At 50.2% G+C, this 13,892-nt stretch overlaps 3 protein-coding genes across 3 annotated transcripts; 2 read left to right on the top strand and 1 right to left on the bottom strand.

Moving 5' to 3' along the window:
* Positions 1-231: 231 nt before the first annotated feature.
* N7525_008134 (putative flavin dependent monooxygenase) lies at positions 232-1,762 on the top strand (the record flags this gene model as incomplete). The annotated part of the gene is made up of 2 exons (XM_002568565.2): positions 232-317; positions 373-1,762. 2 exons carry the CDS (start codon positions 232-234, stop codon positions 1,760-1,762), a joined length of 1,476 nt encoding a protein of 491 aa, XP_002568611.2.
* A 419-nt stretch (positions 1,763-2,181) lies between these two features.
* On the top strand, positions 2,182-5,879 carry N7525_008133 (uncharacterized protein; the record flags this gene model as incomplete). The annotated part of the gene is made up of 5 exons (XM_061214307.1): positions 2,182-2,397; positions 2,489-3,316; positions 3,382-4,038; positions 4,094-4,885; positions 4,938-5,879. The coding sequence occupies 5 exons, from the start codon at positions 2,182-2,184 to the stop codon at positions 5,877-5,879; spliced, it is 3,435 nt and encodes a 1,144-aa protein (XP_061068738.1).
* A 684-nt stretch (positions 5,880-6,563) lies between these two features.
* On the bottom strand, positions 6,564-13,222 carry pksP (polyketide synthase alb1; the record flags this gene model as incomplete). The annotated part of the gene is made up of 5 exons (XM_002568562.2): positions 6,564-8,222; positions 8,281-9,036; positions 9,092-12,514; positions 12,575-12,866; positions 12,936-13,222. The coding sequence occupies 5 exons, from the start codon at positions 13,220-13,222 to the stop codon at positions 6,564-6,566; spliced, it is 6,417 nt and encodes a 2,138-aa protein (XP_002568608.2).
* Positions 13,223-13,892: the final 670 nt, after the last annotated feature.

Below are 13,892 nucleotides of genomic sequence, written 5' to 3'. Positions count from 1 at the left end.
GATTTCATTGTAGAACTACATATTACTTACTGCTTTTGAATGTGAATAGATTGAAACATCTCTATATTGTACATGATTCGTATCTTCATGGCCCCTAAGGTACTCCGTACAAGACCAGCTATCTAACCCAGCTCCACTATGGCGAAAGCGCTAGGCAATCCGCCGAGGCCACTTCTACCTCGCAACCCAACTCGCATTTCTACATAACTACATAGGTAGCCCGTCTCTCAAATGCACGTTGAAAGCATGGCAATCACAAATCCTATTCGTCGAGTAGCTGTCATTGGCGCGGGGCCCTCTGGCCTTGCTGCAGTCAAGTAAGCGGGGCTGTTATATACTCGCCCCCAACATGACAATGCTGACCGGACTCAGATACCTGCTCGCCGAGAAATATTTCGACAAAATCGAGGTCTTTGAGCAAAGAAGCTCCGTGGGAGGAGTTTGGAACTACAGTCCGAGTTCCTCTAAAAAAGGGATGTCAACAACTGTCCCTCATTTAACCCCTCATGAACCAGCTGAGAAGCCAGTATGGATCGATCGTGCCGAGGGGCGTGAGGCAACATTCGTGTCTCCGCTTTACGATCGACTCGAAACCAACATCCCTAAAGAGTTAATGCGTTATTCGGATAAGGCCTTCCCATTGGAAGCCCAGCTGTTCCCCAAGCACCGGGCAGTTAAACAATACCTCGAAGAATATGCCGAAGATGTCAAAAGCCTCATTCAATTTAAGACACAAGTCTTAGAAGTGAAACTTAAGGATGAGACTCTAAGTACCTGGAGTCTTACGGCAAAGAGTCTTTCAACCGGCGCCCACTCAACCCACACTTACGATGCTGTGGTGGTTGCAAGTGGTCATTTCACGGTCCCTTATATACCTGATATACCAGGAATACGAGCATGGGACACATCACATCCAGGTGCTATTTCTCATTCTAAGTTTTACGACTCCCCAGAATCTTTCCAAGGAAAGAAAGTGGTTGTGGTAGGAAGTTCTGCTTCGGGCCTTGACATTGGTGCCCAGATCAACGAAGTAAGCCAAGGCAAAGTGTTGGTCTCGCAACGATCTGAATCCTACTTGGCTCCACCCCCAAATGGCGATAAAATCATCTATCCGGAGATAGTCGAGTTCCTCCCTCCGACGGCCTATGACAGAGGTATAAAATTTGCAGATGGTCGCATTGAGGAACATGTGGATGCCATTGTTTTCTGCACCGGCTACTTCTATTCATATCCTTTCTTATCTTCACTCAACCCACCGGCTGTGACCCATGGATGGCGAACGATGAATGTCTACCAACAGTTGTTCTATATAGACCATCCCACTCTCGCCTTCCCTGTGCTTTCGCAGCGGGTTATTCCATTCCCAATGGCCGAGAACCACGCTGCTGTTTTCTCTCGTGTATGGTCCGCACGGCTTACACTTCCACCAAAAGATGAGATGAAGGCATGGGAGGCTGCTGAAATCGATGCCAAAGGAGATGGAAAAGAGTTCCACCTGCTTCCATTTCCTATGGATGCTGACTACCTCGATTTTCTTCACGACTGGGCGGAAAAAGCCAACCCACGACCTGGGCTATCTAACAACGGACAAGGCAAACTTGGTACCCGGTGGGGTGAGCGGGAACGATGGATGCGGGCCCATTCCCCAGATATCAGACGTGCTTTCGTACAACGAGGTAATGAGCGAAGCAAGATCAAGAATCTATCAGAGCTTGGTTTCGACTTTGAGCAGTGGAAGAAGCAACAACAAGCAACAAGATGATCACGAACGAGTATGGTACAAGGTCACATCTTAACCCGTACGTACAGTGTAAACGGTGATAAAGGGTGATCTAAGTCGATTAGGAATACGATACTTTTTTGCATATTTGAATTATTACAGTAGACATAAATCCATAACCGTACACCAGCACGTCACTATTCCCAGATGTTATAGATCTACCGATAAGCGTTATCACGTGAAACGGGTTCACCATCCGTCCGTCCGTCGCGCCGCGGGTTTACTTTCTTTCATATACCCTCACAGTGTTTTGGGGAACTGTTAGATGTTGCCCGGAATTGAAAATTGTATGTGTCTCGGATCAATGCAGCTCATACGAGCTTATCTTGAGTATTGAACCTACATTCTCATTTCATCCCCGTCATGTTATCCAACATCTCCCCGACACCAATCGCCCGCACATGATGTTTCGAGAGCAGCCTCACTCGCCGAAACTCGATAGTCACCGCAGAAAGAATGCTGACCGGCCTCCAGCTGCAACCGTTGTTATTAGTGATAGCAGTGAAAGCAGCGACGGTAGTGATTCGGACGAACAGGAGTGGCCTATAAAGTGTATCCTCCGTGAAACAGACACCGAGTATCTTATTGATTGGGAAGGTCCTTACGAGCCAACTTGGGTGAGTTTCCCTGGCATGGATGGGCATAAAAGACATTGAAGAAATGGTTGCCGAGCTTGGACTAACAAATGCGCTTGCCTGGCTTGCTTAGGAACCCAAAGAGAACGCGAGTGAGCTCGCTATACAAGTCTGGAACAAGCGGAAAGCTCAGCGGTCAAGCAAACTAGATCGGAAATCGACTCATGGGAGGATCGCTCAATCGCCTAGCGTCATCGAACTCTCTTCCTCATCTTCAGAAGCCAATATAGGCCCAGGGGATCGCTCCTGCGCGTCCTTTGACAGCGAGACCGACCAGAGCGACTCTGATTCTGATAACCACTCAAGAGCTTCCTCATCGCTATTTGTGCAACAAGAGGGTCTTTCGGAGATAGTAGACTCTCTTCAATACCAGTACATTGAAGCTTCGGGCCGCTTCTACGGGACCGTCTCTCCATCCAGATCACCCTCCGATTGCTCTTCGCCACTAGCGGCTGTATCCACAAGCTCTAGCTCGCAGGCCGACGACGCGCCTTTTGAACATATCCCCGAGTCGTCTAGTCCACCTGAATACCTGCAACCAGGTGAGTGGGACGACGTCAACACGCAGCAGCCTGGTCCGACTTGTGACTCAAAGGCCAATTCGATTAATAGCTGCTCATCGCACCAACAGTACTCTGCAGGAATCAAAAACGTTGTTGAATTATCACACCCGAACACGCCGGGTTTTGGACTGAGTTCCAAGGTCTCCGAAATAGCTGAGACGCCCGTTCAGCCACCGGGTCCAGAACCTGGTTTCTCGTGCCTGGGTTCTTTTCCTCTCGATAATATCACATCTCAACTCAATTTGATTTCTCAGCCTTTTGGCTCGTGTGAATCCATCGGCAGAGGTAGTGTCACATCCCACATCAAGTTTTACATTTTGCTCACATTTTCACAGATTGTGAGTACGTCCAGTCAAGATATCTGAGCTCGATTCCAGAGACGGTCTTTCAATACCTGTCACAGCATCCAGAAGAGCTCAATTCTGGTTTAACTCGACCTGTGCTTTCATTTTCTAATCTTGCGGAAGAAGAACCCTCTACCAAAATCATGGAAGACAAAGAGCCTAAGCCATCGGATCCTTCTCTCTCTGATGCCCCTTTGGATCGATACAGTCAATTGCCAGGGTCCACTCCCACGGAAAAGATACGGAATGCCTGGGCCCGACTCGGCGAAGAGAATCAATCTGAGCTATCGCAAACAGCTAACGCAGTCGAAACTCCATCTTCCGTGGGGGATATCGAAGCTTCGATCCCTGTGTCTGTCCCTGAAACAACCGCACCGCTTAGTGTCAGACCTGACACGGATTCCTTTTCTCATTCACATACAGCAGTCCACCATGGTCATTCTGAACCTTTACTACCACCTTCAGAACTAGCCCACGGAGGCCATATGAGTCAACCTTCACTCCAAACTATCCACCCCAGCGCGTTGACCGTCACCGGCATGGATGATGAGGTTGTGCCCGGATCAGTCCACCTTGGGCCATCTGAGTTTGCCGTCACCCTTCCGATGGATTCTCGCGTGAAGGATGACTACGAGCGAGTGCTATCAGATGCAGCTACAAGCATCCGCCAATTTTTCGACAGCTTTCAGTCGAATACTCAAATTTCTGAGCCTGAGGTCTGTGGAGAATCTTTCTTGAATATAATTCATATTGCTTACATTGTATGCACAGCGAGAGGGTTTGCACTCACATATGCGGGAGGTCATCGCGCGATTGAGCAATGTTGCAACCCATCCAGATTTGAACATCTCCGACCATTTGAAAGACGCCGACCCCGACCTTGCGAAAGAGGCATCCTGGGCCGAATACTCTAGTGCAAAGTTCCTCTTCCTTGGTCATCTCATGGAGATCGTAGGTACGCACGAACTTCATCTGATTCTCGCTGTTCAAGACGAGAAAAAACAGGCAGTTCTTGAGCGTTATCTTCAAGGGAAGGGTTTTGCATACACCCGACCCCGTGCAGAGATGGGCAGCACCTTGGAAGTTTCCCTAGCCAAGGGGTCGCTCAGCTTTGGAATTCATTCCAGTGAGACCGCCCGTGAACTCTACAAGTCGCCCTCTGCTATTTTTGCCTTGGATTCGTATTTTCGACCCAAAAGTCCGTCCATGCAACACCTCCGAACGACTTATGCCCGAAACGGGAACTTGCTTCCTGTCATTTGGTTTCTTGTCGCCAACACAAGTGAACATATCGAGCGTTGCTTGCCTGACTCGTCGGAGCCCGATCGATTGCGTTTACTTGTGCACTACATTGCCCGGCTCCATGACGAGGTCGGTGATCTCCAGGATGATGCCCTTGGTGTGCATGAAGACGCTGAAGAGATTCTCGGATACCTCTTGGATCCTGTTGCTGGTTGGCCGTTGCCTACCATCGAGCCTTTGAGTCTTGTATCCCTGGAGGAGTTAGAGTGCTACAGCTCTTCATCTGACGAGGCGATGCCGCCGGCCCAGAAACGCACACTGGTGAGTAGACCACATGTTGGATGTACCTGGATTCAACTAACATTTGTGGCAGGACGAGGAACCCGAGGAACCCTCATCGAAACGCGCACGGGTCGGTACCCAAGAGGACAGCCAGCTGACCGAGTCAACTAAGCCTCCCAGTCAGACATTGGACCGTGATTTGCAGTCACTAGAGAAAAATCTTATTCAGATGAAACACATCCACGGAAGTGAAAAAGCCCAGTTGCAGGCTGAGCTTGCTCGGGCAAACTCTCGATTCGAAGAAATAGAGAAGGCTCTGGGTATTCTACAACACCGTTACGAGAGCCGGATGAATGAACTCCACGCAATTCGCCAAGAGCGTGATCGCCTGTCAGAAAATAAGCCGTCTCTGGAACAACGCATCGAGAAACAAAAGGAGACTATCTCTAGCTTGAAAGAAGAACGGGCAGAGCTGAAGCGGGAGCTCGACGAAGCCAGACTAGCACTCAAAGATGGAGGTGGCAGTCCTGCTGAACTGGAGACAGCACGCGAGGAAATCCGCCGTCTGGCCAAAGAAAATTCAAACCTTGAGCGCAAGGCTGAGTTCGAGAAAAACCAATCCGAGTACATGCGAGAGCAATATCAAACTGCGTCTACAGCGGCCGCTCAGTCTGGCACAGAAAGCCGCCATTTGGCCGCCGAGAATGAGAGACTAAAGCGCAAGGCTGAGAGCAATGCCGTCCGACTTAGTGAGTTACACATGAAGGACGAGTCAGTTCGTCATATAGCTCGAATCGAAGAGCTAGAATTAATTCTGGCCACGCGCGACGAATTCCTACGCAGAAAGGAAGATGAGCTTCGTGAAATCCGGAAGAATCGTCCATCGACTCGCTCAACTAGCACTCAACCACGAAGCCCCAAGTGGGCCGGCAGCCGTCCGACCAGCCCGGGGGTTGGTAATAATGGCAACGGTAATGGCGGGATTGGGGGTAGGGGCAGTGCGTTACGATACAGCTCAGAGATGCCTTTCTAAGACATCACTCGATTTCTCCGGGTTTCCCACGCCTCATGTTCTTGGCGTGTGTTTTCCCTCGCCCCGGCCAATCTATGATGTCTAGACACGATACATAGACGGGGTATTTGCTCTTTGCGAAGCATTTCACAATCACCTTAGCCAGATCTTTATTCCTTTCATCCGCTCGTTACGACATTGCATCTTCCTGGCGTTTCATCCTTCATCCATTGCGACTTTCCCATTTACCCATGAGCGATTTTCGTTTCGCAAGAATAAAGCGGGTCTCGGATGCAACGGTATCTGAGTCTTGTGTTCTCTCCAAGTGCTGCTGTTCCATTCGTTTTTCATAGCAATTCTTTTCATCATAGCTCCAATGACAGACATCTTGGTTCGTTCGATTTCTAGGCTGCACCTGTTCCCCTTCAGTGTTGGATTTACTCTAGCCATTCATTTTATACCTTTTAAAATAAAAACAACGCTTCCAAATGTAAAATATCAATCTGGTATTCATATTCGGTAATTAAAATGTAACCCAAGAGTAGCAAACCGCAGAATTATGGGATTATGTATAGACTAAGATACAAAGACAGGGAGGAAAGAAAGAACCCGGACAGCAGCATACAAAATGGACAAACAAAGAGAAAAGGACCCATATACAAATGTCCTGGAAGTAGGCACGCGCAGCCCCAAAATGCAATGCTCTTACACAGAAGCCATAGAGTTAGCAATGAATGCAGCCAACTCCTTAGCCTTCTCGCCACGGGTCATAGTGAAGTGGTTTGCATCTTCCATAACGGTAATACCGCCGACATGCTTCGGCCCGACAAGGGTATCCCAACCATTCGGACCGAGGTCAGTGCGGTTGTTCAACAGCCAGAGCATCTCACGGGGGTCTGCGCTACCATCCTCAGCTGGTGCAGGGCGGGCATCACCTGGCTTAGAGCAGACACCATCCTTGGCCCAGACCATGAAGGTCTTAGGAAGTTTGTCGGCCATCTTGGGGTCTGTGTGAGGGAATGGAACTGCCTTGTAAGCATCCAAGGAGTCGATGAAGGCCAGGAAGTGAGGAAGAAGCCATTTGGGTGGAGGTGCCTTGCCCTCCCCAAACAGTCCGATCGTGTCGAAGAAGCTGTACAGACGGGGAGGCAGTTTCTCCAGCCCGATGGGGAAGGGTGAGTCTAGGAGGAGCAGGCGCTCGACTCGCTCGCCTTCCTCGAAGATCAACTGGCGTGCGGCGTCGTAGGCGCAAATACCACCGGCAGACCAGCCACCGAAGTTGTAAGGGCCAGTGGGCTGGCGGCGCCGGATCTCAGCAACGTAAGGAGCTGTGAGCTCGTCCAGGCTGAACTTGAGGTTCTCGGGGGTGCGCATGTATGGGCAGTTCAGTCCGTATACACACACATCGGTGGAAATTCCAGGGATTGTAGCGTAGGAGGTGGCGGAACCAGAGCCATCAGGGAACAAGAACAACTTTTGACTCGCTGTCTTGGGGTTTCCTTGCAGGAGGATCGAAGTGGCCGGCGGGTGCTGGACGGCAGTTCTGGGGGCGACCACCGGGGCTTGAGCTGGGATTTGTTCGGGGAGTCTGATTGGCTCCGCGGGAGCGAGCTTAGGCTTCAGATCCAGGGTAGTCTCGATATCATCGAGTGTCTGATTCTCAATGAAGAACTCTCCAGGAAGATCGAGATCGATATCTTCACGGATCTTACCGAGGACTGTGAGCGACATCAATGAGTCCAGACCCATCTCACCAAGGTTCGCATCGCCACTGAGCTCCTCAGGCTCAACGCCAATCTCCTCGGCCAAGATTGAGGCAATCTGCCTCATGCTGTCATTCTGCTCCTGCAATCCGTGTGTCATAGACTTCTCATTTGCAGGAGTTGGCAGACCACTGGTGTTTGGAGACGACATGTCGGTCGTGGACGCGGCCGACGACATGTCACCTTCGCTGCTTGATCCATCGCTACTTTCGCTAGGGCCCATTTGAGCTAGGAGACCTTTGAAAGCTTTGACAGTTGGATTATCCACAAAGACACTGGAGTCAAGATCGAGTCCCATGTCCTCACGGTATCGCCCAGTGACAGTCAGCGAGAGCAGCGAGTCAACTCCGTAATCAGCGAAGTTGAGATCATCAGTCATCTCAGACGCCGAAAGTCCGACCTCTTCGGCCAGGATTGCAAGGGCGCGCGTAGCCAAACTTGGCAATCCGGACTTTGGTGAAGGAGAAGCCTTTTTGGCAGGGCCTGTCTTTGCCTTCTGGATATCGACCGGAGCAGGAACGCGCTTGGCGGCTGGCTTGGGTGCCGGGGCTCCAGCAGGAGGAAGAGCCATGTCGAGGATCTTCCGTGCCAGAGCTTGGAACTATATCGCATTCTGTTAGTGATTCACTCGAGAATCGTCGGACGGGTTTTCAACATACCTTAACACCACCATACACAGCAACGATGTCATCACCTTCAAACATATAGACATCACCAGCCCAGATAGAGTCTTTCCAGGGCTGCATCCTCACGTAAGTACGGTAAGTGACACTGGGATCGAACTTCTTCAAGCACCGCATCGAGTCCCATCCATGATTGACGAACACTTGGTTCTTCGAATCAGTATTATCACTGGCGTTCATAATGAAGCCAGACAAGTGACCGATGCTGTCAATCCAGAATGGATTGCGATGGAAGTTGCCCGGCGGAGCCTCGAACTTGACCAGCGCGGTAGCCTCATGTTGTTCACTGTCGAGGATGACTTCCCGAATGGATTTGTAGTTGTCGTCATAATCGACCAGAGAGGCAAAGAGCTTGTAGACCATTCCTCTCTTCATGCGATGAGCCTGGCCGGATATCGTGCTCTCCTGGAGATGCTCAATGCTTCGCTTGATCAGGTAAGAGCTGCGCTTCCACTCGCTCTCGTAAGCACTGGGATCAAAGAACTTGATGTCGCAAGTAGCGTGGTCAAGAATCTTCTTCCCCTCCGGAGTCACAGACCACACCTGTACCTTGGCATTTTCTTCGGCCCAATTTGCGGTGGCTGAGACGCGGAAGAGTTGCTTGCCTCCCTTCGCAATAAGCGGCTTGGGGACCACCACGTTGCAAACATCAAACCCGCGATCTTTCCACTCAGGGTTGTAATTCTGAACTAGATATTCACCGAGTGTTTGCGCAATATCGGCGTACAGGGACTAAGACTTAGTTAGCAATCAAGACTGTTATGTGGGAAATTGGAAATAGGCATACCGATGGAGTAAGACAGGCACCGTTTACCTTGTGACCTGCAATGACGCGATTGAGGTCGGGATCAGCAATGTCATTCTCGATGACGATAGATGCCGACGAATTGTCACCACTCGTCTCCAAAACCCTCTGGGCTGCTGATGACAAGAACACAGCGACTGGCGCAGCCTCAGCTACTGCTGCCGCCGGTGCACCCTTGAGCAGACAGAAGTTATTAGTGTAGGGAATCCAATAGTTCTTAAGATCCCACTTGTAGGAAGGCAGTGGAAGGACTTTGTGTCCGGCAGTGAAGTCCTGGTGATACTCCTTCCATCGAAGTTCAATCCCAGCCAGATAAAGAGCGGAAGTACTATTCGAGAGAACCTTCCAAGTATCGTCCTGGCGACGGAGAGATGCCACAGTAGTTGCCTGAGGACCGAAAGTAGATTTAACCATCCCAGAGCAGACGGGGTGAGAGCCAATCTCAACCCAGATTGTCTTGTCGTTGATCAGGCTAGAGTGCCGGGTAGCTTCCAGAGCACCCAGGAAATTAACAGTCTCCCGGCAGTGGCGGGTGAGGTAGTTGGGTCCAAGCACCTCGCTGTTGGTCTCATTGATGACATCGCCAAGAAGGGCCGATACGAATGGAATGGAGGGCATATTGAAAGTGACACCTTTTCCAATTTCGGCAAGACTCTCGAGAATAGGTTCAACCTGGGCTGAATGGAAAGCGAAAGGTACACTCAGCTTGGTAGTCTTGAAACCTTCGTTCGTAAGAGCTTGTGCAAGCTCGTCGATTTTCTCGCATGCGCCACTGATGACAGTCTCGCTGGGCGCATTGATACAAGCGACCTCGGTAGCCTCATCAAGGAACTGCTTGACCTGTGCTACTGAAGACTTGATAGCAAGCATAGCATGTGTTCCAACCTTTATTCGCTCGGTGAGAAGTTGGGCTCGTCGCCCGGCAAGGTAGATTGTGTCACTGATCGTCAAGACACCGGAAGCATTCAGTGCGGCAAACTCGCCGAGGCTATGGCCCATGACAAAGTCAGGGGAGACACCCAAAGACATCCAGTACTTAGTCAATGCCATCTGCACACAGGTTGTTCCAAGCTGGGTAACGACCGGGCTATGCTCTTCAATTGGCACACTTCCATCGACTAAGGACAAAATAGATGGGAAGCCCTGGCTCTGACCAATGCAATTCAAATGCTCAATGTGGGCACGGAATTGGGAGCAACTCTCAAACAATTGGCGTCCCATGCCTGCGTATTGAGCACCCTGTCCGGTAAAAACGAAGCCAATGCCAGGTGGATTGGCAGGAGCCGGGCTTATGCTGTCTCGGTTGACGATAGGAGCCAATCCACTCCTGACTTCATCCAGAGTCGATCCAGTGACAGCGACTCTGAAGGGATGATGAATGCGCCTGGCCGTAGTTGTGTAAGACAGATTGGCAAGAAGGCTAGCCTCGTTGGTATTGAACGAGTTCTTGTTTGTGTCTATGTACTGCACGAGGGCAGAGATGTTGTTCTTCAGCGCAGACTGAGAGCGAGCAGAGACAAGCACAGGATGGGCAGACCGGGAGTCTTCCACATTCTCCTCATTAAGGGGACCGTCCTCGACCATCAGAGCAGTATTACCACCGGCAGCCGAGAAATTGTTGACGAAAGTCTTCCGCTTGCCCCCATTTGGCCTGTTCCAGGGGGTAGGCTCCGACGCAATGTGCACGTTGCGCTGCGGGAAGTCTGTCGGGAAGTTGTGGTTGATCTTGGTCTTAATTCCGCAGTGAGGTGGAATCATGTTCTTCCGCATCATCATCAAGACCTTGATTAAAGCTGTGACACCAGAGGCGGACTCTCCGTGGCCAACGTTTGACTTTGCAGAACCGAGGTGAAGAGATTGAGTCGGTCCACGACGGTAATCAGGAGCGAAGATATCGAGAACCGACTGCATCTCCACTGCATCACCTGCCTGGGTGCCAGTTCCGTGCATTTCAATATAGCTGATCTCCTTCGGGTCGCTGTTGGACTCGTTGAGAAGCTTGTCAAAGATGAAGGACTGTGCTCCTACATGAGGCCGCGTAATTGATACAGCCTCTGCGGAGTGGTTGGTGTAAGCTCCTCCAATGACACCGTAGATGGGATCGTTGTCTGCCTGAGCATCTTCGAGTCTCTTAATGACAATGGAGCCAATTCCATCTGCTCTGCAATAGCCATCAGCCCCATCATCAAAGGTGGTACAGTTTCCAGTCCTTGAGAGGAAGTGTCCACGGTCAAGGCCCGCATGGTTGTCAGGATTTGTCAGAATATTGACGCCACCGGCGACGGCAGAGTCACATTCATTCCTCCACAGGGAATTACAGGCGACATGAATTGCTGCAAGACTCGAGGAACAAGCTGTATCCACACTGACACTAGGGCCGCTGAACTTGAAATAGTAGTTGATGCGACCAGGAGTGAAAGCACGGTTACCACCCGGGATAAAGTAGGTGTCAATGTCCTGACCACTGTTGATCTCACGGTAATCATCGCTGGTCATTCCATAGAAGACACCCACACGGTTCTTTTGCGTAGAGGGCGTGCTGTCTGGGATGAATCCCGCCATTTCCAACGCCTCATAAGCCGTAAGAAGTGCCAGACGTTGAGCAGGGTCTGCTTGAAGCGCTTCACGGGGAGACATATTGAAGAATCGAGGGTCAAACATTCCGGCGTCGTTATACCAGCATCCGTATTGAACTTGGCTGGTGTTTCTTGTCTTTCCTTCCATGTCGACGTGAGCCTTGACATCCCATCGCTCTGGGGGGACCTCACGGTGAACGTCCAGCCCCTTTTTCAAAAGATCCCAGAATGCTTCGGTGTCAGGTGACTCTGGGAATCTCCCTGAAAGACCAATGATTGCAATCTTAGATTTCTCAGAACGGCCAGTACGGTTGTCTCCTTCAGAGTCCTTCTGGACATCACCAATTGTGCTGTCAACCTCGATATTGGAGACTCCAGCCTTCTTCAGTGAGTTGAATAGACTCTGGGTTGCAGTGCTGGAAATTGGGAACAGAGTGCATGTTGTAGCTGCTTCCAAGGTGGACTGACAAGATTCGATGACCTTGTCCCAGCAGAGCTGTCGTTGCAGAATCTCCTGGAGAGAAGATCTCAAGAGCTGGTCAAGACTCTCGGCTTGGAATTCGTTGCCTGTCTCGCTTGACAGAACAGGAATCTGAGGCACGTAGTTCACGAACTGTTCGGTAGGCCAAGACTCCAAAATTCGGTTAATATCCCTCTCATCATACAAATGCGAAGCATGGTAAGGGCCGTGGATGGGAACTCTTGTAGGCTTGTGCTCCTTCGAGAGACTGGCCTCAATGAAACGGCCTAGGAAAGTGGGAGGACCGCTGATCGTGAGTCCATTAGGGCTGACTGCGCTTATATAAGGCTGAGAAACCCGGGGCAAAGCCTTTGAAATATTAACAATAATCCCATTTTATTTAAAGCAGGTTTGGGGGAAGAGACTTACATTCTTCTCCGCGTATTGCTGAATCAAATCCTGAGCCTCGGCCTCGCGCATGCCGGAAATTAGCACAGACCAGCTTGGTGTTGCCGATTTGCTAGGTTCTATGAGCTCTTGTACTTTCAAAACGCACATGCCGAGTCTCAAGGCAACAATAACGGTCTCAACTCCAGCCGGGATGAGCTCGCCGATAGTCCTCGAAGAGCTCACAGCTGCAGATGCGAGCTGACCTGTGCAAAGACCTATGATGCAGCTCTCATCACCTGACGGATAGGCATGGCCCAAATCACCATAGTAGCTATAAAAATTGTCAGTAAATATGGTTCCAAATATAGTCTCTTTATCAAAGATTCGGTAATATGCTTACTGGATGAAACACCCCAATTGGTAAATTGTCGTCAATGCGCTCTCTAGAGCTGGGTTTGGCCCTGACTCTTTGAACCTCGCGAGGAGATCAACGATACTGGTAAAACGAGGGAAGCCCTGACGTTCAGATGGTGGAAGCGATGTAATTTCCTTGCGCAACGCATAGTAAGACTTTTGGAAGAATGCTGCTAGCAGCGAGTCATTCTTAGCATGCAGCAGACGACGAAGGCCCGAGTCAAACTCCGCAGTCTGATCTCCGAAGAGATATACATGACCGGGGCCTTCCATAGTCTCCCCAGTGGCGAATTATTGGTTTCAGGCGTATATGGAGAAAGAAGGAAAGTTTACGCCCGGCGCAAATTGACGGATATCTTACTTTATAAAGGATGTGACGGGAGTATTTTCCCTGAAGTGGGTCGGTAGCAAGTTAATGACTTCCTTCCAATTTTCTTAGAAGTATCTAAGCAGGAAATGGAAGAGTTTTAGTTCCAGGTTCTTTTTCTTGGGAATCAGGGTTATATGGTATGGTAACCCAGCTGAAACCTTTGGGAATGTATGTTCCCGCGACTTATTCTCCAGTAATCAGTGAAGTCTATAGATCTCGTATTTCTCGTACTGATGTGTACCCCAAAACTGAACAATGGTACCGTTACTGCAGTAGATTCCATGACTCCCAGAGTTCAGTATGTCTGCCTTACAGAGCCTAAGTGGAGATGGGCTGGACCGAACTAAAAGCTTGGTTCCTTGGATAACCCGATTGGACCCTAGATTATGGGTCCGAGTTACTAAAGCTGCCGGCAAACCGATGATAGTTCCAGGATGCGTGTGTGCTGTTTGCGGATAAAACAAGCAATGACTGCAGAAATCAAGTATTAAGATGGGCAGTGAGCCGAGCTATCCGTGGAGAGCCTGTCATGAGATAGTGGGATCATAGACAAGAGACCTGTTCCGAAGAAAA

The sequence above is a fragment of the Penicillium rubens genome (assembly GCF_028828025.1).
Source record: "Penicillium rubens strain IBT 27055 chromosome Unknown utg000003l_segment0_segment0, whole genome shotgun sequence".
Classification (NCBI taxonomy): domain Eukaryota; kingdom Fungi; phylum Ascomycota; class Eurotiomycetes; order Eurotiales; family Aspergillaceae; genus Penicillium; species Penicillium rubens.
The sequence above is the reverse complement of the archived record's forward strand: the minus strand, read 5'-3'. Positions and strand labels throughout refer to the sequence as shown.